Here is a 20632-nt window from a genome sequence, read left to right as displayed (position 1 = left end):
ATGTACAGTTGCAGCGCTGTTCTGTCCTCTTCTACCGAACAACACGCTCCAGCTAACAAACTCAACAATCAAAGAAAATACGGAAGGTACGTGTCAAAGGGAAGGACTCTAGGTACATGAGGACACATCTAATTATCTCTTTCTCTGCAATGACCGTTTTCAGTAATTCGCTACTGGTAAGATTGCAATGTGGAATGCAGACATATGCAAGATCAACTCACACCTATGCCAATCTCCCCGCCCCTACGCGCAAATACATTTGTACATTCATCAGGAAACATCTTGGTAATGCAGTAAGCTACCATGGGGCTTAATGGAAATTTATGATCTCAATAGTGAGTGAGTTTTAAAAACTTTGCTCTCACACCTACTTGCTATAATTTATATTACGGACCAATTTCTAATGCCTGGTTGAGAATTCTGAGCAGTTACAGCCTTAACTGGTACGAACTCGACCACAACTCAAACCAAAGCAAAGAGGGAGAAGCCACTTCTCACTTTTCTGGTGTTTTCAAAATTTTATGTGTAAGCGCTTAAAATTAATTAATGCACACGCAATTTAGCAATACAACTGTACATAAAGAGTATGTTCTTTATAAAATGTTCAAGAAATGAATTATAGATGAACGGTCAGGGTAAAATGCAGACTGTGGACTGCTGACTGCAGACTACAGACTGCAAACCGCAGACTGACCAGGAGTAAAATACAGACTAAGGGTAAAGTGCAGACTAGCGCAGACCACGAGGAAAATGCAGACTGCGGACTGTAGACTTTTTAACTGAATCATGTTACTATTTCCATCATTGAGAGCTAACTGTAAACAGGCTAAATGGAGCATTATTCAGGCTAACCTAAGTGATGTTCACGCTAACAAGAGGGGTATTTAGTCTAACCAGAGTGATATTCTGGCAAACTTGAGTGCAGACTTTTCACTATGATTAGCCTGAATAACCCTGTTTTAGAGTCAATACTCGATAATGGAAATACCGGTAACACAATATATTTTTTTTTCTTCGAAGTCTACATTCTGCCATCTGCATTTTGCCCCTGGTGGATCTGCAGTCTGCATTTTATCCCGGTTTGCAGTATGCAGTCTGCAGTCTGCAGCTAGTCTACAGTCTGCATTCTGCATTTTACTGTGACCCGGTTGCAGAATCAATGAGGCATGCACTCAAAATGTTGCAATCTGGAAATTGGAACCTAACTGAAAAATACTAACAATGTCCTTAGTATAAATTATGTATAGTGGGTTACCTGACCAGATTGTTGGCCTTTTTTCTACCATAATAATATTCACAGTCACTGTGTTTTTTCAATCTTACTCTCCCCCTCCCCTAAATCAGCCCCTGATGTGAGCCTGGGAAGAACTCGGTAAAGCATGTGCATGATGACTTAGGCCATCAGTATTATGTTGATCTAATGCACTCTGGAAATGGCCAGTTGTAGAGTTGTAGTTACTGTTTATACAACTTCATGAAAAGTCTAAATTATGTTTCATGCTTCATTTTAAACCGATCAGTCAGCTGGTAAAGAAAGTCAAAATTGTAGAAGTAGGCCCTAGAGATGGACTGCAGAATGAAAAGGTATGTCAAGCAGTTTGGAATGTTAATTTAGAAGATTTTAAACTTTTTGTGAAAAAGAAGAATTAATGCTTAAAGGCATTTTACACCAGGTAACAGTTTTCACATAATGAAAACCCTGCCATATGCTGCAATATCAGGAGGAGTATTTTGAATCCTCATCCTTGGTGTTTGGACTTGCAACGTAAGTACACAGTCATTTCTCTCGTAAGCGACTACCTTTGGTGCAAGACAAAGTGGTTGCTTACGGGAGGTGACTACTGACATTAGACAAATAGAAACTAATTTGTTTGAATGAATGATTTTTTTTTAACATGCAACAGTTTTCAGGAAAAGTACTATAGAGTGTACTTGTCAATGTGTTAATTAAAATCACCTGATTGAAATCTAAACCAAACAAAACCCAGGAAAACAGAGTCAAACATGGGTTGCATATAGGTGAAATCTAGACTGTATTATCATTACTCAAAAAAACTTTTGTCACTTCTGCATGAGTAAAGATTTTGTAAAGATCATATGTGATCATGTTGGGTGGTCGCTTACCGGAAACAGAAAACAAAAGAATACGTCAAACTTGTGGCCTAAAAACTGGTCGCGGTCGCTTAAGGAATTTGAGTAGCGGTTGCTTACGAGAGAGCTCTTGGAACAGTATTTGATGACTGAGAAACAAAACAGTTATTTACCAAGTGGTCACTTATGGGAGGTGGTTGCTTATGAGATGTGGTCACTATGAGAGAGTTGACTGTATTTAAATTCAACTGTAATGCCATTGATTTTGATTGATAGTTAGATTCAGTACGTAGACTAAGGGTGTTTTGGTTTGTGTTTATTGCATTTATTTAGACAATCATGGAAATGTCTGGAAAATATTCTGGGAATTGACAATAGCAAGGCCAAGTCTGCCAGGCTCAGCAAAGATTGATTTGGCAGATCAAATATTCCAGTCCTTTCAGGTATGAAGGGAAGGACAAGTGACTATTGTTCATAACTGCATGATTCTTTTTTGTTTGTAGGCAGTTGTATCAACTGAGACTAAGATCAAGTTAATTGATATGCTATCAGAGATTGGCCTTTCATCGATTGAAGCAACCAGTTTTGTATCTCCCAAATGGGTTCCACAGGTATTCAGAATGATAGTGATCGAGATGCAGCCATAATAATGGTAATAATTATGTCTACACCCCTCACCCCTCTCTTGTAACTTCTTATCGCTTGCTGCCACTTCTCATTTCTCACTTTTCACCCCTTACCCATCACTGAGCATCTCTCACCCATAACTTCTCAGCCCTTAGCCCTAAGGTCCCCACAACACCCAACACCCCTTACCCCTCATCTCCCACCCCTCGCTGCTCACCCCTTCACCCCTTATCTCTCACCCCTCACCCCTCATCTCTCACCCTTCATCTCTCATCCCTCACCCCTCATCTCTCACCCCTCACCCCTTACTGAGCATCTCTCAGCCCTCAGCCCTCACCCCTCACTGAGCATCCTCTCACCCCTCATCTCTCACTGAGCATCTCTCACCCATCACCCCTCACCCCTCACCCCTCACCCCTCATCTCTCACCCTCATTCAAATAAAATTGTTAGGTGTGAACTTTAAGAAGTTTCTTTGTTTACGTCGATATTAATGTGCTGTGTTATAGATGGCAGACCATGAACAAGTCATAAGAGGAATAAACAAGATCCCAGGCATTTCCTACCCTGTGCTCACTCCAAACCTCAAAGGTTTTCAAGCAGCAGTCAGTAGCTACATGAATACTATTATTAAACTTAGTTTAAATAATGCAATAAAGAACTCAAAGTCAACCACCTTTTACTATGATCTACATTCCTACATTAATTTTGTACATGTGTAGACCTTAAAATTGAAGTCAAAATGTTCAAAACTGAAATAGAGCCAGTGTTTTGAATGTTTTTTCCATAATCGACCATGGAAATATTTTAAATAGTACTGAGTGTTTACTTAAATTTCAAGTGACACATAGAAACTTTTTTATTGTGTTGGCAAATGACAACACAAAGATCTTCTGAAGATTTGGAAAGTCCCACTATCTTGTCAGCTGTAATACAGCATCAACTCTGATTGCAGTGGCATACATGTACCTTTACAACATCAGACAATTTACGTGACCAGATGGGAGTCTGTTACCAGATTTCACCACTCTTCATTTTTGTAGATAAATACATTGTGCAGACAGTAGTTTGTGATACTTTGTCTCTTTAGCTGGACTGTGGTGTGAAGGAGGTAGCCATCTTTGGTGCCACTTCAGAGTCCTTCAGTAGGTGAGAAAATGTGGTCAAGGAGTTTTCATTGCGCTGTTCCATGACATATCCATAATCCTCAGAGAGGATTCCTTGGTTTAAGCCCCATGCATGCACAACCCTGCCAGAAATTTTCACTGAAAACTTTCATCTAAAAATTTTGGCTTGCGGCTCTTGTTTTGTAAATTTTTGAACTTGTGTTGGCAGATGCCTGTTGTGTTTTGTGACCATACAATACATGTACATGTACATTGTAAGAGTCTACAAATTTTTTTAATACTCTACATCAGTTAAAAATCTTTACTTAAAAGATTAATGCAGGTGTATACATTGAAATATTTTAATTTGTGACTGTTTTGTGTGTCAAATATCAAACAATCTACCTGGTCTTTCAACTGGGATTTTATTTGTTTGAATGAGTCATAACACATGCTAATGTTACTCTTACATGTAATACCTTTTATGTTTAGAAAGAATATTAACTGCTCCATATCAGAAAGCCTACAAAGGTTTGAAACTGTTTGCGAGGCTACAAGGAAAAGCAATATCCCTGTAAGAGGGTGAGGTTTTCAATGTAATTTAATGATTGTTCTAATATGTTTACAGCGAATGTTTCATAACAATATTGTTTGTTAAATGTTTACCTCTGAATTAAAATGAATTAGAATACCATTTGAAGTGAGACATCTTACATGTATGTTCTCTTTTTATGTCATATTTTTAGCTTGAACTGCCATTCATCTCCTGCTCTCAGCTTTGTAGCCAGTTATGCTGATAGCAGGAGATCACTGACATTCCAGGCTTGTCATATTTTGTGGTTTGATTTTATACTGCTCAGTGGTTTCATTGGGAGACAGTTGTTTTGTTGGTTCTTGGAAATTTTATCAGCTCTAAAATCTGCAAGTGATACAGTGTGATAATGTAATTACTTGTCTTAGTTTGTGTTTGGCAAAATATTTATGAAAAAATTTCTGAGATTACCCACTGAGTTTTCCATTAGTTCACGAATCCTTGTGGTTTATTTTATTTGTAGATATGTTTCCTGTGTTGTTGGTTGTCCTTATGAGGGGTTTATTGCTCCTACTGCTGTGGCAATGGTAAGATTTAAAATCGTTAATGGGCATCTAGCTAAGCCATACTTATGTTTTAGTCATTGATTAATTATCTGTTGTGAGTATGATTATCTTTCATGTTTGGTAATCTTGGCAATCAGTTAAATACATGCCGTCACCTCTCCTGATCGTCCTATTAGCCACAGAAGGAAACTTCAAGCGTACTTTTTTTGGTTTATTCGGTCAGTTCTTTCAGAAACTCCAGTATGTTGTAATACCCCAAGGCAAGTGAAGTATTGATACTCCAGCTGTTATTCCCAAACTTGCAAATACCCATTTATACACCTGAGTGGAGACTCTGAGGCACTGTGAGAGTAACGTACCTTGTTCTCCCCCTTCCCCACCCCCCCGCCACCCAAAAAAAAGGAAAAAAAAATTAAAATCGGCGTTGTCCCTGCCGTCGCCGTCACAGTGCAGTTGTTCAAACTCCCATTCATGTTACTATGATCCCAGTCGCTGCATTCTCTGTACTACAACCCTGTGCCATCCTGAAAAAGAACTGCAACTTTAATAATTATTACCTTCTCTTGCTCGTGCAGGTAACAAAGAGTTTGTTTGACATGGGATGTTATGAAGTGTCTCTTGGTGACACCATATTGGTGTTGGAACTCCAGGTTAGATGTCTTTAGTTATCACGTCTCTCTTAATTATGCTGAATTCTTGTCCCAATCAAAAGAGATCTGAAATTCTAGTTAAAAAAATTATACACTGATGGCTTTATACAGTTGCAATCACCACATCATGGAACCATCAGAGCGGACTTAAAACGCATTCGGGTAGAGCTATGCCGTAAGTAGAACATGAAGAACATTATGTTTGTGGCAACATTGGAATTAGAAATGTACTCATGGGTGTTGGAGGTTTCTTCTCGGGTGCGTGTGCTAAGATCGGCCGAAGGCTGAACATTGTCCACAACCCCTGGGAGAACTCCCATGTGAAAAGGTCGGGATACTTTTCGTCTTGCTTAGGAGTGTAAATCACGGATTTTGGTCTCACTTGGGGTGTTCAAGAGGAAACGCCACAAACTAAAAAACACTGTCATGTCTAATTAAAGTGGTATCTTTTAGGGGTCAAATAAAGCTCGAGACACACCTAGATTGCTCTCCTCTGGGGTTTAATTCAAAATTTCCGGCGAGCGTCTCCGACCTGTTCACATGGGAAATCCCCCGCCCCCGGGGCCGTAACCGCAAACTATGGAAGAAAATCGTCATGCTCTCAGGGTTATAGCGAGTTTCGCCCATAACGAGTTTCGCCCACATCGTTTCGCCCAGAACGTGAATGGTTTCGCCCATAACGAGTTTCGCCCAGAACGTGAATGGTTTCGCCCAGAAGTAAAACGTCTACAATCTAACTCAAAAAACGTCAACCTAAACGTGCGTATGCACAGAATGAAGGTTTTGAAACGAACACGTTATCACTTTCACTGTTGAAACGAACAAGTTATCACTTTCACCGTTGAAACGTACACGAAAGATAAGTTACGAATACGGATTCGCGAATACTAAAGAGAGGAATCGAGAGTTTTTAAAGATTGTATTTCTGACATAGGTAATGGCAACATATATTTTGAAATGAGATTAAAACTAGTATAGTTCATGAGTGCGCGCGCGTGGAATAACTTACTCCGACAAAGCGTGCGGTATGGAAAAGGAAATTAAAGGCAATTACCGTCTTGCAAAAAAATCTCACCTTTTCACTAGTCAATAGAATTTGAAAAGAAAACTGAAGTTTTCACTCTATTGTTTCCAAAGTGAAGTCAAATGTAATTTGAATACGAATAGCAATTGTGTTTTTTATGAATAGACGCGCGGTCCTAATTACAATTTGTTAACAAGTTCTATAAGATGTTGTTAGCCTTTTCTCAGTAAACATGCCGACCAACATGTCAATAAAAAAAATACGCCCCTTTTCCAGTATAAAAGGGGTTAATACCGATCATGAGAGTCATTCGATCATAGATCACCACACAAACCCACCATACAAAATTTCTCGTCTCTCTCGTCCAAAAAAATGTCTTCCAACGACCATTGCCTAACTTGCAAACAACCTGTGCGACCCAGACAAGAAGGTCTTCAATGTGATGGTTGTCACAAGTGGAACCACAGAACCTGCAATACTGGTATGTAATTGATACCACTTGTTTACGTATGTGTTTTTATGGGACCTGGGCCGGGTTGTTCAAAGTAATTTGTTGATGTTTAACATCTAAGTAATTTGTTTATGTTTATGTTAACATTTGATCACGATTTTAATTTTCCTGCAATACAAGGGCTAAGTCAATTTTTTTTGTACCAGTTATAGGGATATCAAGACAAGCATACCGTGCAGCTGTTCAAACCGGGACAGAAGTAGATTAGTATTGTAAATCCTGTGCTGCAGAGTGGAGTTACATATCTGGAGAGCCTGTTGCTGCAAGCTCTAGACTGGAAAACTTTGACTCGATGTCTGCTATCTACCCACCATCAATTGAGGTATCATGGGGACCACATCTTGGGAAGTTCTTGCAACAACAATTCGAGGGCAGCACTGTTGGCAAGTAAAATTTTATTTCATATACACGTATTGTAGGCCTATCAAGACATAAAATTTTGAAAAGAAATTAAAATAGTAGGAATATTTCTTTTTGTGACAATTCAGCTACAGTTCATAAATTCAAGTTTGTTCCTTTTCTGGAATACATGTATAACAGTTTAGATTTTATGGTTGTTTTCACAGAGACAAGTTAAATGAAAAGTTATTGACCTCTCTGTGTTACTTTAATTTCAGATGGGACAATAGACCAACCTGAGTACCCAACAGAGGTCCCCACTCCACAAGTCGAAGAAAGGAGCACTTTTGGAAGTAAAATTTTATTTCGTAGACATGTATTGTAGGCCTATCAAGGCATAAAATTTTGAAAAGAAATTAAAATAGTAGAAATATTTCTTTTTGTGACAATTCAGCAACAGTTCATAAATTCAAGTTTGTAATGCAGACAGTCCCCGTTCACAATTTCGAAAGGAATTTAAGATGGTAGAAAAATGAAAAGTTGTTGACTTCTCTGTGTTACTTTAATTTCAGATGGGACAATAGACCAACCTGAGTACCCAACAGAGGTCCCCTCTCTGCAAGTTGAAGAAAGGAGCACTTTTGGTAAGTAAAATTTTATTTTGTAGACATGTATTGTAGGCCTATCAAGACATAAAATTTTGAAAAGAAATTAAAATAGTAGAAATATTTCTTTTTGTGACAATTCTGAAAGGAATTTAAAATGGTAGAAAAATGAAAAGTTGTTGACTTCTCTGTGTTACTTTAATTTCAGATGGCACAATAGACCAGTTTGAAGACTCGATCCAGGACCCCACTATCCATGAGTGTCCAGTTGGTGAATTCCCAGTAACTTACAAGATAGTGGAACAGGGCTCAAAGCGGGGCAAAGTAAAATTGATAGACAGCAATGGATACACATACAATATCAAGTCCCGAGGGGTGAACGTCATTTACTGGCAGTGTTCGGTGAGGCCCAAAGTAAATCCCTGCAAGGCATTGGTGATAGAACGCGACAGTAGTTTCCAATCCAACAGCACCAGTCACAACCACCAGCCAGCTGCCGGGGCAGCCACTGCTGCAGAGATCATGGTTGCAGTAAAGGCAGAGGCAATGAAAGATTTGTTCAAACCTGCACCAGCTATTGTTAATGAGGTAATTTAAATTAAATATTTTGACAGTTCTTCTTTAATTTTTGTGGCACATTATGCTATATGTTTTGGTCAATATTTGGCCAATTTATTTATTTGCATTTTGAAAGCATAAGTTTATTTGTGTTTCCCGGAAAATTTTCCAAGTCTCCCGATTCTCGACAAAATCTTCAGATTCACGGAAGAATTTTGTTTTTCTCCCAAAACAGACCTTCTTAGAGTTGACACCCCCTGTTTAACTGAATTTGATTTGACATCCGCTTATAGAATTTTGTCCCCTTTTCATTTTTATAGGTTCTCCTTGAGAAACTTGACGGACCATGTCCAAGTCTTTCAAAATCAAAGTTATTGGCGCAAGCTGCAAACCGGCTTAGACAAAACACCAGGCCCAAAGACCCAGTAGACCTGGATTTCAGTTTGGAAGAAGATCACATTCCTGATGGCTTCTTTCAAGCAGATGTGACTGTCAACAGTAGATGCCATCTTGTCTTTGCCACCGAAAAACAACTTCAGTTCCTCAGCAAAGCCAAGACCTGGTTTATAGATGGTACCTTCAAGTTGTGCCGCCACCCTTTCACCCAACTCTGGACCATCAATGCGTATGCTAGATGCGAGGACCACGTGAAACAGGTCCCATTGGTCTTTGTCTTGATGTCTGGCAAGAAGAAAAAGGATTATCGAAAGGTAAATATGCATTGATAGTCAGAGTGTGGATGACTAAGAACTTTTCCAACCAGGCTAATAGAACATTCACTCACACCTATGTCTTATCCTCTTTCAGGTCATGAAGACTATTCTGGACCTTCTGCCACAGAACCCAAAGGTTAACCAGGTCATGATTGACTTTGAAAAAGCAATGTGGAATTGCCTCCGTGAAGTCCTTCCAGACGTGACGGTGAAAGGCTGTGTATTCCATTGGACACAAGTTCTGTGGAGAAAGGTCAGTAACAGAAGCTATATCTTGCCACACAAACAAAAAAATAGAATTATGAAAAAATAAATAATACAAATCAATACACAAGATAATAATGAATATACAAAACTACAATATAATATCAAATTGGTAGTTGTCTTTGACGGATAAAGCTGAAGCTGGGAGGAGTGTCCAATCTTTTTAAGCATTTGCTTACCATTTTTTTAACAATTTTTTTTACATTACAGATTCAAGACCTTGGGCTTCAAACAGCATACCAATCGGATGATGGCACCTTCAAGTATCTCCGTAGAATAATGGCCTTACCATTCCTGCCTCCAAGTGAAATACCAGCAATGTTTAACTGTCTTCAGCTGCAAGCCACCACTGAACCCCTCCAGAAGTTTGTGGAGTATGTCGATAGCACCTGGATACAAAGCACTACCTGGCCTCCCTCCAGCTGGAGTGTGTACAAGCAGCAGATCCGCACCAATAACGACGTGGAAGGATGGCATAATGGCCTTAATAGACGTGCCTCAGGAAGAGCCCAGATGTCTCTTTACATGCTGATCCACCTGCTGCACAAGGAAGCCTGCCTTGTGGCCCTTCAGATTCGATTAGTTTCTGAAAGAAAACTAACAAAACTACAAAAGAAAAAGTACCGCTCCGTCCAAGCGAAAATATTAAGCTACTGGGAACAGTACGCCTGCCACCAAAAGTCAGCAGTGCAGCTTCTCAAGGCTTGTTCCCATGTCAATGGGCCAATAGTTCGAAATTAAATAGGAAAGGGGGGATTTATGTCGGTTAAGAGAATAGAGACGTAGGAAAAAAGTATGAGCTAAGTTGTTGAGAATTTGAATGTAGGAAAAGGAATTACTAGTAAGTTAAGTTATCGATAATTCAAATGCAGGATAAGGACGGTTCAGAAGGAAGGAGCTCTCGTTCATTTCGTTATAAGCTTACATTGCACTAAAAGTAAAAGTACTTGTAAAAAAGTGAATTATCCTAAATAAAAAAGGGATTATATTTTGTTATATCAAACATTCAACTTACTTGTTATGCAGTCTGAATGTTTTTGTTTTCAAGAGATTTTGCCTTTGCTAGCGCTTGCAAGGAGAATATAAAATCGTTCATGTTCGTAACAAAGCTTAGCAGCCTGGCTTTTCCAAGAAAAAACGGCCAGAGGCCTGGGAGTTTTCCCACGTATGAACACAAAACAAAATTCGTCTCGAGTTTACGTCTGGGCGAAACCATTCTCGTTCTGGGCGAATTCTGAATAATATCTGAGTCTCGGTCTGGGCGAATCGAGTTTATGTCTGGGCGAAACCATTCTCGTTCTGGGCGAATTCTGAATAATATCTGAGTCTCGGTCTGGGCGAATCGAGTTTATGTCTGGGCGAAACCATTCTCGTTCTGGGCGAAGCGCGTCATGGGCGAAACTCGTTATGGGCGAAACCCGCGGTTACCGCTCTCAGGGTTCTAATAGTTTTCTTCGAACTTTGAATGTTTACTAGGAACAACTCAAGCTATGTTGGAAGGTGTCTTAGACACTGTACCAGTCGACAAGCTGGCCATTCACTGCCATGACACGTATGGCCAAGCTTTGGCTAATATTCTCACAGCCTTGCAAGTTAGTAATAAATACATGCATGTGTGTATGAATGCTTAATGCCCCGTCCAACCTACGCCGGAGGAATTTGAAAACGGAGGTTTCACTCTGAAAACACTGCATAAGTTTTCCGTCCACACTAAGCCAGAGAAATTTGAAAACGCAACAAAACTCGATCAGTTTGTATTTGTGTTTGAGGAGGACTCGGTCAGGAAAATCACGTGATTCTCGTGACGTCATCGCTTTCGAAAAGCTCCGTTGTCAAAATGTTTTCTGTCCACACTAAAACGCAAAGCCGGCGTTTTTAAAATCCTCCGGTTTGAGGAGCGTTTTCGAAAAGCTCCGTTTTCGTGACAGATTAGTGTAGACAGTAGACCTAACCGTAGACATAAAGCTGGTTTTTCAAATTTCTCCGCCGTAGTGTGGACGGAGCCTAAGAACGGTTTTCAGTTGATTATCGTCAAACCAAAAGCAAAGTAATCACTTTGGCCAATCACAAAGGACCAATCAACGAACCAATCAAAACTCTAAGCAAATACGTGTAGCCGTCGCGAAGCGCGGGAAAACGTGTGCGAGTGAGCCACGATTGGTTTTGGTTTTACTTTGATTGGCTGAAAAAGTGGCGTGAATTGTTCTAAGGCAATCTCTTAGGGCGGAAATAGGAAACGAATGTAAGCTAAAAACACTTTCTTCTCTCAAGTGAAAACCACTCTGACAGCATCCAACGTGTTGAGCTGAAAGTCCAGGACGACTTGGCAGTACTTAGCGAGTGTCTAGATCAGTTGTCTAGATCAGTTGTCTATTCTATTCACAGCTGGGTGTCCGGACGGTAGACGCGTCAGTCAGTGGTCTGGGTGGCTGTCCATACGCGCACGGTGCATCTGGGAATGTTGCTACTGAAGACGTTGTGTATATGCTACATGGCATGGGCCTTGAAACGGTAAGTCTTCGTTTGAAGGTCCTCATCTCAAGTTTGACTCACTGGGCACTGAGCGGTGTCACTTGCTAATAATTTAGCCACGCAAACTTTCAAGTTTGCTGTCATTTTGGCTCAACTTTCGCATAGCTCTTGTGTCAACCAAGATCCCAGACTCTGTCTCCTAAGAGAGGCAAAGGAGAGCGAGCCTGGGATTGAGGTTGGTCTTTGTCAGTTCATTTCTCCAAAACAAAGTAACAATGACGTAGATTAATGAACACTTGACTTGACACCGCAAGTGAGCAAGTTGAGTTGCAGAGAAATTTGATCGAGTTTAGTAGCAAATCTGGAAAATTTAAAGTGCCAGAGAGATGGGTTGCAATGACAAGATACCAACGGCGTAGGTGACTGTAAAAACTGTTAGCGTACAAAAATTTCGGGTTTTGTTCAAATCGTTCTTTTTTTTTTTTTTTTGTATTGTCAGGTGTTGTTTGGGTGATGTGTAGATTTAGACAGAATTAAATGAACAGGCCAATTTCGAGATGATAAAATTCCAACTTGATGCCGAGGCTTATGGGAATAAAGCAAAGAAACTAAATGGAGGTTTAGGTTGGAAAATGGCTTCTTTTGTTTTATTCCCCGAAACCTCGGCGCCAAGTTAGAATTGCAATATATCAAAACTCGTCTATTTGAAAGAAGTAGACTAAACATTTCAAGTCGCGCAAATGGCGTAATGATCCCAGACAGAAACTTAGGTCTGTCTTTTTCTTTGCCTATTCTTATTATTTATTGTTTTATTTATGTTTTAAATTATTATTTAGGGAGTAAACTTGGACAAACTTATGGATGCAGGAGACTTCATCTGTAGAGCACTGGAACGAGGGACTGCCTCGAAAGTGCTCAAGCGAGGAGAAAAACTCAAGACACAAACAGGTGATAAACGTTAAAAGACCTCGAGATTGGTGGTCTGTGCATTGTAATCTTGAAATGTCAATTTTCCTCAGCGACTCGCAAACGTTTCTTTGTGTGTGGTACGGACAATTTGTCGGAACAGTGCAGCGTTTCCGTACTCATATTTTCGAGACCAATTTTAGCGTGGAAAAAGTCATCTGAACTGGTAGGCATGAACTGGACCGATGGGAATGAACCAATATTGACAATATATTTATTGAATTCCGCGTCTGAGAGCGGATGTCAGGAAGAAAAAAAATCACAGTTGGCTGGCCATTTGGAAAAAAAGAAATTTCAAAATGTAAACCTCCATTGTAGAAGATTTTAAAGAAGTTAAGTAAAGCACTTATATATAAACATACGGGCATTACTCATCTTAGGGTCAGGGAGTAACAGGCTGAACGTTATATAAGTTCACTGATGTGTCTCGTTGGCAAGGCTTGATTCTAGGCTGGTGTCTTTCTTAATTCATCCCGCTGAAAGACTGAATGTCCCGCACTTATTAAAATGAGAAGACGAACCAATCAAATGGTTGGAATTAATCAGCCATGCAGTACGTGGTCGCAAAAAGTGTGCAAATTTGAATTGCAAAAGATGCATCGCTGAAACATTTGCTGCGTTGAATTCCTCGGCCGCACATCTTCCACCACTTTCAAAAATTCGACTAGCAGAAATTTAACTTCGCTTTCTTCAGCAACTTCTAGGAACAAGTACCAAGCTTTCGTTTTTGAGATGTGCTTACGTTTGGAGCCGTTACGAAACACCAACACCTGCAACAAGAATCTACTCCAAGCAAACCTTGCAAGCACGTGCTTCGAAATAAGACGGTTTTTGCGCCTTGCCTCGGTAAGAACACAAGTTAAAATCAGAGGAAAGAGGAATCTTAGCCTTCTTCCTCGAACGTTCTTTGTGAATAGTTGTAAAACTTTCAAAACAATTAGATCTCTTTAAATGTTAGTTAAACCTTGTCCATTTAGAAATGAACGTCGACGTTTAGAACTCTGATATCGGTGAATTCATTCGACCGATAGTGATATTTGCGATAGAAAACTTTCAAAGGCTTGATACTATATATTGAGGTCTTGTTCTCTAAAGTTGACTTTCAAGGACTTCAACATTGTGCGGTCATTGTTTTTACTCGTTCCAATGCAACGAAATGACATGTTCCAAGTTTTTAATATTTATTTCCACCAGGCGAGCTTTATTAGAGACGGCCGAAAGCTTACGCATCCCTGAAAAGTATCGGAAATAACTCGTGTTATTTTTGTTAAAATTTTATCCTGTTCTTTTTTTTCTAGGACTGAGAAACGGTAATGAAACCCACAGAGATCCCAGTGGTGTGTTCCACGACACCATTGCTTCAGGTAAGTTGAACCTTTCAGTCACGAGCTCCAAATTTATATTCTCCTCTTTGACTGTCATACATTTCTTTTAATGTCAGTTCTGAGAATTTAATAGTACATCAAGTCAATATGCTCGAGTTGGAGATAGTTGCTTTTTCTAGTCACCTTTCGCCTTATGACAATTTGTCGTCGTCAACACACACAATCGTGGCCTTGACTTGGGCTTGAATATAGGAATTCAAATATTTTCCTGTTAGTTTCAGAATTAAGGCCCTCTAAGCGTTACACATCTTTCATTTAAGCCAAACAAATTGCACTCTAGTTGCGGTTCCTATTTTTGTGTAGTGACTATGTCTGGCTTCTACGTGGCTCTATGAGGAACCATTTAAAATTAATGAGAGCAATATTGCGCAGGGTGCATTTTGCTGGATACAAAAATGTCTGGGTGGCAACCCCGCTAAGAGACGGACCATTAGAAAAGTGATGGGGTGGGGGATGGGGAGGAGTTTCGGCTTGCACTCTCTCTTTCTTCTTTATCCCTGGGAACGAGGTTGCATAGCTGTCAAGCTTCATTATAATGCAAATTTATTAATTATTATTAGCAACGTGATTTCCGCGTGGTAAACAGATTCTATTTGGATTAATTTCTTACAACGGCTTTTTGTTTACAATACTAAGATAAGTCTTACTACGCCTTTCAGTAACATGCGGACTCTAAAATTCAAAGTTCAACCGACAAATGCGTTTTTCGCTACCGTCAATCAAATGTTCGGCGGCTCCTCCCAACTTCCGATTACTGCTAAGCACTGTTTCGTTGTCTGAACTGTGCTCAACGATTTGATTACCGCGCGCTCGGCAGTAGTCGGAAGCTGGGAGGAGCCGCCGAACACTTGATTGACGGTAGCGAAAAACGCATTTGTCGGTTGAGCTTTGAATTTTAAAGTCCGCATGTTATTGAAAGGCGCAGTAAATAATGCACTCAAATATAAAACAATTGCGTGCTTTTGCAGAACAAAAACGCGAAAAATTTAACCGACTTGTTAGATTCAGAGCCAGTTTGTCTTAACATTGGCTGTTGCTCCTCTAAATACGAAAAGTCGATTTTTTTCAGAACGACCATTTTGATTCTTGGTGTTTTTGCCGTAGTAAAGCCAAAACGAAAAACGAAAATCTAACTAACTTTATCATATGAAATTATTGCGTATGCATTCTATCACATCACAAAAATACAAATTGTTTTTCCACAACAAGTACACGAGAACACTTATAATGATTAAACGACTGTCGATTTCTAGGGTGGAAATTTTTCGCTCGGGTCTTTATGTGCATATTTATTGCAATTTGTTCAGTGGAATATGTATTTAGTTGCAGAAATGTTGACCTGGTCTGTGCTTTTTATTTCCTTAGTAACTCCTTGCTCCGTATTCTTATGGACTCTCATTGGTAGATTGGATGACTTGTCTTGCCTGCAGACATGGAGGAGGTTCTGGATCATGTGTTTCTAATCTTGATGCGTCGTTTGGTAAAGGACAATAGTTTAGATTCTTATATCGAAAAAAACCGTGACTGATCGACAATCAATGTCTCCTCCAAAAGTCAGTACATTGTTAAGCAGAAAGTGACAAGGGAATCTGCAACTAATTGTACTGTCTTGATGTATCGCAAATTCTCACAATTTATGCTAAAAGAACGTTTAGGAATTAGGAAAGAGGATTTACTCCTTAAACTCGAGACTTAACGATTGAATAAACGCGGATCCATGTTATTAAAACCACAGACTTGTTCACTGCAATCAGCTGAAATTGTCTCTTATCTCGCCAAATTTCTCACTAAAGTTTTGAATTTTGCGTCTTTTCAATTTATATCATGGATTTCAATTTTTTTTAAATTGAAAGAAATTTTCGTTCGCTCGTTTACAGTTGAAATTGTCTTGAATCTCGCCAAATCCTTCAATAAATCAGTCAAATTTTGAAAATTAAAAGCTAGCAGTTGAACAATGTATTTCTCGTCGTTTTAATTTGTAATATAGATTTGTTTGGTCAATCATGCAACTTAATTACGTTCCTCCCCGAGAAGAGACGGCTGGACGCGTGAGCGGCAAAGCATGTCTGTGACGTAAATTCATAATTTAATTCTTGCGGCGCTTCAGGTGGCCGGAAATGTCACCTGATGACAATCATAGGCAGGCCCACATGACGCCTACGGCTCGTAAAATCTGTGGCGTTTTCGCAACTTCTTTTAATTTTGGCCCTCCAACCTATTTTGTTTCACATTATTGTTGGGGAAGGACATTATATGTTGTGTTCTATAGAAGAGTAGAGCAGAGCTGTTTGACTATGGTGTAGCAACTGTCATGTCAAAGGTCACGCACATGATGTTGTATGGTGTGCGTGGTGTTGACACCATGTTTATGTTTTGCTAGTTCGCTTTGCTTCGGCTCATTTAAAAATTTAATTTTGTCTGGCTGCGCCAGAGACTGGTGTCGCTTCACTTCAAGAAGACTGCCGTGCACATCAGTTCGACTGAGTGTTTTTTTCTTGAGATCGATGTTTGCGTTTATCCCTCTCTTCGTTGACTTTGTTCGTTATCTGACATTCTGGCACCACATGATTCAAATATAGATTCTAACGCGTAAGGCTGTTGACTATTTTGCGTGTTGTATATGCCACTACGGTTTAGATTAGGCAAGATTTCATCAGTTGACGGTATTTAGTTAAATGTCCCACTAATGCGATCGCACTTCATATCGCACAGCTTTTTTGCTACTGCGAGAAAGCTAATTTATGCAGCCTGTTCGATTCAGGCAGGCAGATTTCTTATTGGTTGAAAGTAACAATGTGAAGTCCACGAGTCCAGCCGTGACTTCGGGGGAGGAGCGCGGGCTCCTTTCCCGAAAAGCGGCTGGTAATCGAGCCTAAGAAACGGGCCCCTGGTCCGTAGTTTCGATTGCTCTATTTCTTAAAATTAGACATTTTACGATTTGTTTTTGCCAGAGTTATTTTTGTTTTTTGGCGATCCTTGTAAGAATTTTACATGTTTTAGAGATTGGTAATTTCGTCTTACTTACTAGTTTCTACAAACAATTTTCAGACGTTGCGTTTTCAGCTCCTTTAATAGCATGAAAACACATTTATGTTAATCAAACTTGTAGATATTTACATTGATAGTTAAACAATGAAATATTTTAACAACAATTATTTGTTCATTTTTCTTTTGTCTTTCATTTTACAAAATAAAAAGAATTTTGCGCTTTTAAAAGGGGACTGGTAACTCGTCAAAATGTAGGCTATCTCTTTTGCTATATTTTGACTATGTAGGGTTGCCACAAAGAAAAAAATTCTGCGATTTTGAACAGAGTCTAGCCAGAACTTTGACTTTTGATGGGACAAATCCGCTGCACAGTGCAAGATTTTTCTCGCCAAAAGACTTAGTATATTTTTGACTCAAAACCAGACGCCATTCAAAATTGCAGACTTTTTTTTTACTAAGGACAATTTTCCCGCCAAAATACTTAGTATTTTCCCGACTTTTTTTTAGTCCCTTTTAAAAGCGCAATATCATTCACTGAGAAAATTTCCCGCCAAGAGACTTATTTTCCCGGTCGCCTTGAGAGCGTATTTTTGTAAAATCCAAGACAATAATGTCGTCAAAAAAGTTAGTTTTTTCTCCGACTAATTTCTCGTTTGCTTTTAAAGGGAAGCGGAAATTTTTAATCCAAGACAACTGTGTCGACTTTTTCCTTGGCTACCCCAAAAGCACAACATTTATCCCGAATAGGTTCCTGCCAGAGAACATTTTATTACAGTCTGCTCTCCCTTGCTTCGCTCTTTGGTGATCCACTGAGCTTTCTGATGTTTCTCTTTGAATCTAGAAGGAAAAATCAAATAACTTAGTAGTAGTAGAAGTCTTCATTAAGAAATCAGTGACAACATACGTGTGGCTTTACAATAAATAACAAACTAAGCTAAAGTAAGCTAACTTTAGCGAGTCGCGAGTCATTTTCTGTACATACTGTTTCGAGTCAAACGGTTAAAGTTTGCTACTCTCGTAGTTACAAGAAACATGAATATCAGCTTGGTGAAACTACAATCAATGAGAAGGTTAAGACGAAATCCGATAGAAAATCGAGCAACTCCAGGATTTAGTGGACAAAAATCTGGTAGCAAAATAATTTTAAGAATTTTACAGTCATTTTTACAATTTCGTGAAGCTAGATACACAAATAATTGCCTAAAATAACACCGAAAACAATTTCCCATGGGAACGAGAGAAAATAAATTTCAAAGTTCCGAGAACTTGTGCAAACACAGGCAAAATTTCATCATCAGTTTCATTTCACCAGTACTTTCAAGTGTTTCATGTGAAGTTCAACATTCGTTTTCGACGTTTGGTGTTGCTAGAAATGATCTTCTTTGAGCAGATATTTAAAACAGTCGCACTAAAGTTTGCAAGACGATGTAAATAATCTTGGTACTAGGTTTTTGTCCACTTGTTACTCGAACTTCTGGTGGATTCCGTCTTAATATATCTGTTGACTAGAATTGATGCTATTTTTGGCAATCTTCTTGCGTCCTTTAACAGTTCCAAAATTTACAAAGCAGCTTCCATTCCTGGCATTTCATATTACCGTAACGCATTTGAAACAACATTGTGAGGTTTTGTGCTAAAATTTTAAAGCTATTGTATTACAACGTGAACTAGCGCCTGGTTAATTTTGCGAATTTGATAGCATTTGAATGTGAAAATTCTTTTTGATCAAGAAAATCTCTTTAGAGCAACGAAAAAAATCATCGAGTTAAAGTTGGCGCGAAATCTTGAAGACCAGAGGAGTCAATCATTGTATCCTTTTTATTGAAAAAGCCTCTTTACAGCAAAACAGTGAAAATTCATGAAAGCATTCTTCAGTATTCGCCTAATTGGTATTATAGATATGGCAAACGTGTAGAGCTTATGAATTTCAGAAAAAAAAATTAAGCGGTTGAGCCTAAACAAATTCTGCAAGTGCCAGTTTCACCTGGATTAAAATCTTTACACAATACCTTTCCGAGCTACAGTACATTTAACTGTCAAAATGCAAAATTGCAAGGTTGATTTCTTGGGTATGTTTCTTTTTTTTTTTTTTTTAATAAAGTGTATTATCGTTTGTCTCACGATGTAGTCACTTGAGATGTAGATCGCGACGTTTCGACTGCTTACTGCTAGTCTTCTTCAGGCGATAAGGTCGACTGGTTGCACGGTATTATTTATATCACAAAGGTCGGCTGTGATTGGTGCATTTCGATCCTCTTACTGTTTCATTGTTCCGGCGAGTAGCTGTTCCCTCAGTGGTCCGCTGTTGTACCGTTCTCCTGTTGTTGTGTTTCTTGATCGTGGGTATCCATGCATCAGGAATTTCAATTCCACTATCCCTGTTGATGTTAATAGGGTGAAGTCTTATGTGAATAGCTTCCTTGACCCTACGTGTGTACCAGTGAGGATCTCGATCAATAAACTTGACCTCATTCCAGATAGGATAGTGGCCGGTCTCGTGGGTGTGTTCAGAAACGGCGGAGGTCTGGGTACGGGCGAGTCGTATATCCCTGTCGTGTTCTTTGATCCTCTCCTGCATAGATCTCCCTGTTTCCCCGATGTAGACTTTGCCGCACTCACAGGGAATCCTGTAGACAACACCATCTTGTTTAGCCGCGTTGAAGGTGTCCTTTGGTCGCACTAAGTGTGACCGAAGTGTCGTGTCGGACTTAAAGACGGTGCGAATGCCTTGTTGTTCTAGGCAGCGGCGGAGAGACTCCGAAACTCCTTGGACATAAGGTAAAACGGCGGTGGAATTAAATTCCGCGACTGGCTCTCTTCTTGGGGTTGTTCGTGCCTTTGTGATCTTCTGTACATAAGAGGAGGGATATCCCTTAGAAACAAGTACAGATGACAGATGTTTCTTCTCTCCAGCGATTACTGATGGTTTGGTCACGAGACGTTTAGCCCGGTCGTACAGACACTTCACAATACCGCGCTTTACTGACTGAGGGTGGTGTGAATCATACGATAGGTACTGACCAGTATGTGTTGGTTTCCTGTAGACACTGGTGGCAAGGCGGCCATCAGGTTCTCTATAAACTGACGTGTCGAGAAAGGCGATCTTGCTGTTGTTCTCGATCTCCATGGCGAAACGGATTGATAGTTGTTGACTGTTCAGGTGTTGCAGGAAGACGTCAACTCTATCCCGATCCAGGATGGTGAAAGTATCATCTACGTAGCGTTTCCAGATCTTA

At 39.6% G+C, this 20632-nt stretch overlaps 1 protein-coding gene, 1 long non-coding RNA gene and 1 pseudogene across 4 annotated transcripts; 2 read left to right on the top strand and 1 right to left on the bottom strand.

Annotated features, from left to right (window-relative positions):
* On the top strand, window positions 1–16367 carry LOC149105626 (hydroxymethylglutaryl-CoA lyase, mitochondrial-like; annotated as a pseudogene). The gene is made up of 13 exons (XR_016201423.1): window positions 1–86; window positions 1521–1584; window positions 2595–2702; window positions 3227–3322; window positions 3808–3866; window positions 4316–4405; window positions 4879–4942; window positions 5497–5571; window positions 11062–11177; window positions 11971–12096; window positions 12894–13005; window positions 14322–14387; window positions 15774–16367. The product of XR_016201423.1 is annotated as a hydroxymethylglutaryl-CoA lyase, mitochondrial-like (transcript).
* Window positions 5753–10588, top strand: LOC149105627 (uncharacterized). 2 transcript variants are annotated; one of them, XM_089270533.1, is made up of 8 exons: window positions 5753–7076; window positions 7259–7489; window positions 7724–7798; window positions 8018–8089; window positions 8259–8638; window positions 8929–9318; window positions 9416–9574; window positions 9796–10588. In XM_089270533.1, the coding sequence occupies exons 2-8, from the start codon at window positions 7399–7401 to the stop codon at window positions 10324–10326; spliced, it is 1698 nt and encodes a 565-aa protein (XP_089126659.1). In that variant the 5' UTR covers window positions 5753–7076; window positions 7259–7398; the 3' UTR covers window positions 10327–10588. The 2 variants fall into 2 exon arrangements, with proteins under 2 accessions (XP_089126659.1, XP_089126658.1); XM_089270532.1 differs by having other exon boundaries at window positions 5753–7489.
* LOC149105628 (uncharacterized) lies at window positions 8085–9496 on the bottom strand. Its single transcript, XR_016201143.1, has 2 exons — window positions 9393–9496; window positions 8085–9289 (listed from the first exon to the last, which is right to left on the bottom strand). It is a non-coding gene; the product is annotated as an uncharacterized LOC149105628 (long non-coding RNA).
* Window positions 16368–20632: the final 4265 nt, after the last annotated feature.

This window comes from Orbicella faveolata, unplaced genomic scaffold, assembly GCF_042242905.1.
Source record: "Orbicella faveolata isolate gen_17 unplaced genomic scaffold, um_ofav_v1 contig_34, whole genome shotgun sequence".
Classification (NCBI taxonomy): domain Eukaryota; kingdom Metazoa; phylum Cnidaria; class Anthozoa; order Scleractinia; family Merulinidae; genus Orbicella; species Orbicella faveolata.
The sequence above is the reverse complement of the archived record's forward strand: the minus strand, read 5'-3'. Positions and strand labels throughout refer to the sequence as shown.

What these genes read in the sequence shown, in the direction of transcription:
- LOC149105627 (XM_089270533.1), top strand. Translation starts at nt 7,399, where the DNA reads ATGTCTGCTATCTACCCACCATCAATTGAGGTATCATGGGGACCACAT. An exon ending in ATTCGAGGGCAGCACTGTTG is followed by an intron (nt 7,490 to 7,723) that starts GCAAGTAAAATT and finishes CTTTAATTTCAG; the next exon opens with ATGGGACAATAGACCAACCT. An exon ending in CACCAGCTATTGTTAATGAG is followed by an intron (nt 8,639 to 8,928) that starts GTAATTTAAATT and finishes TCATTTTTATAG; the next exon opens with GTTCTCCTTGAGAAACTTGA.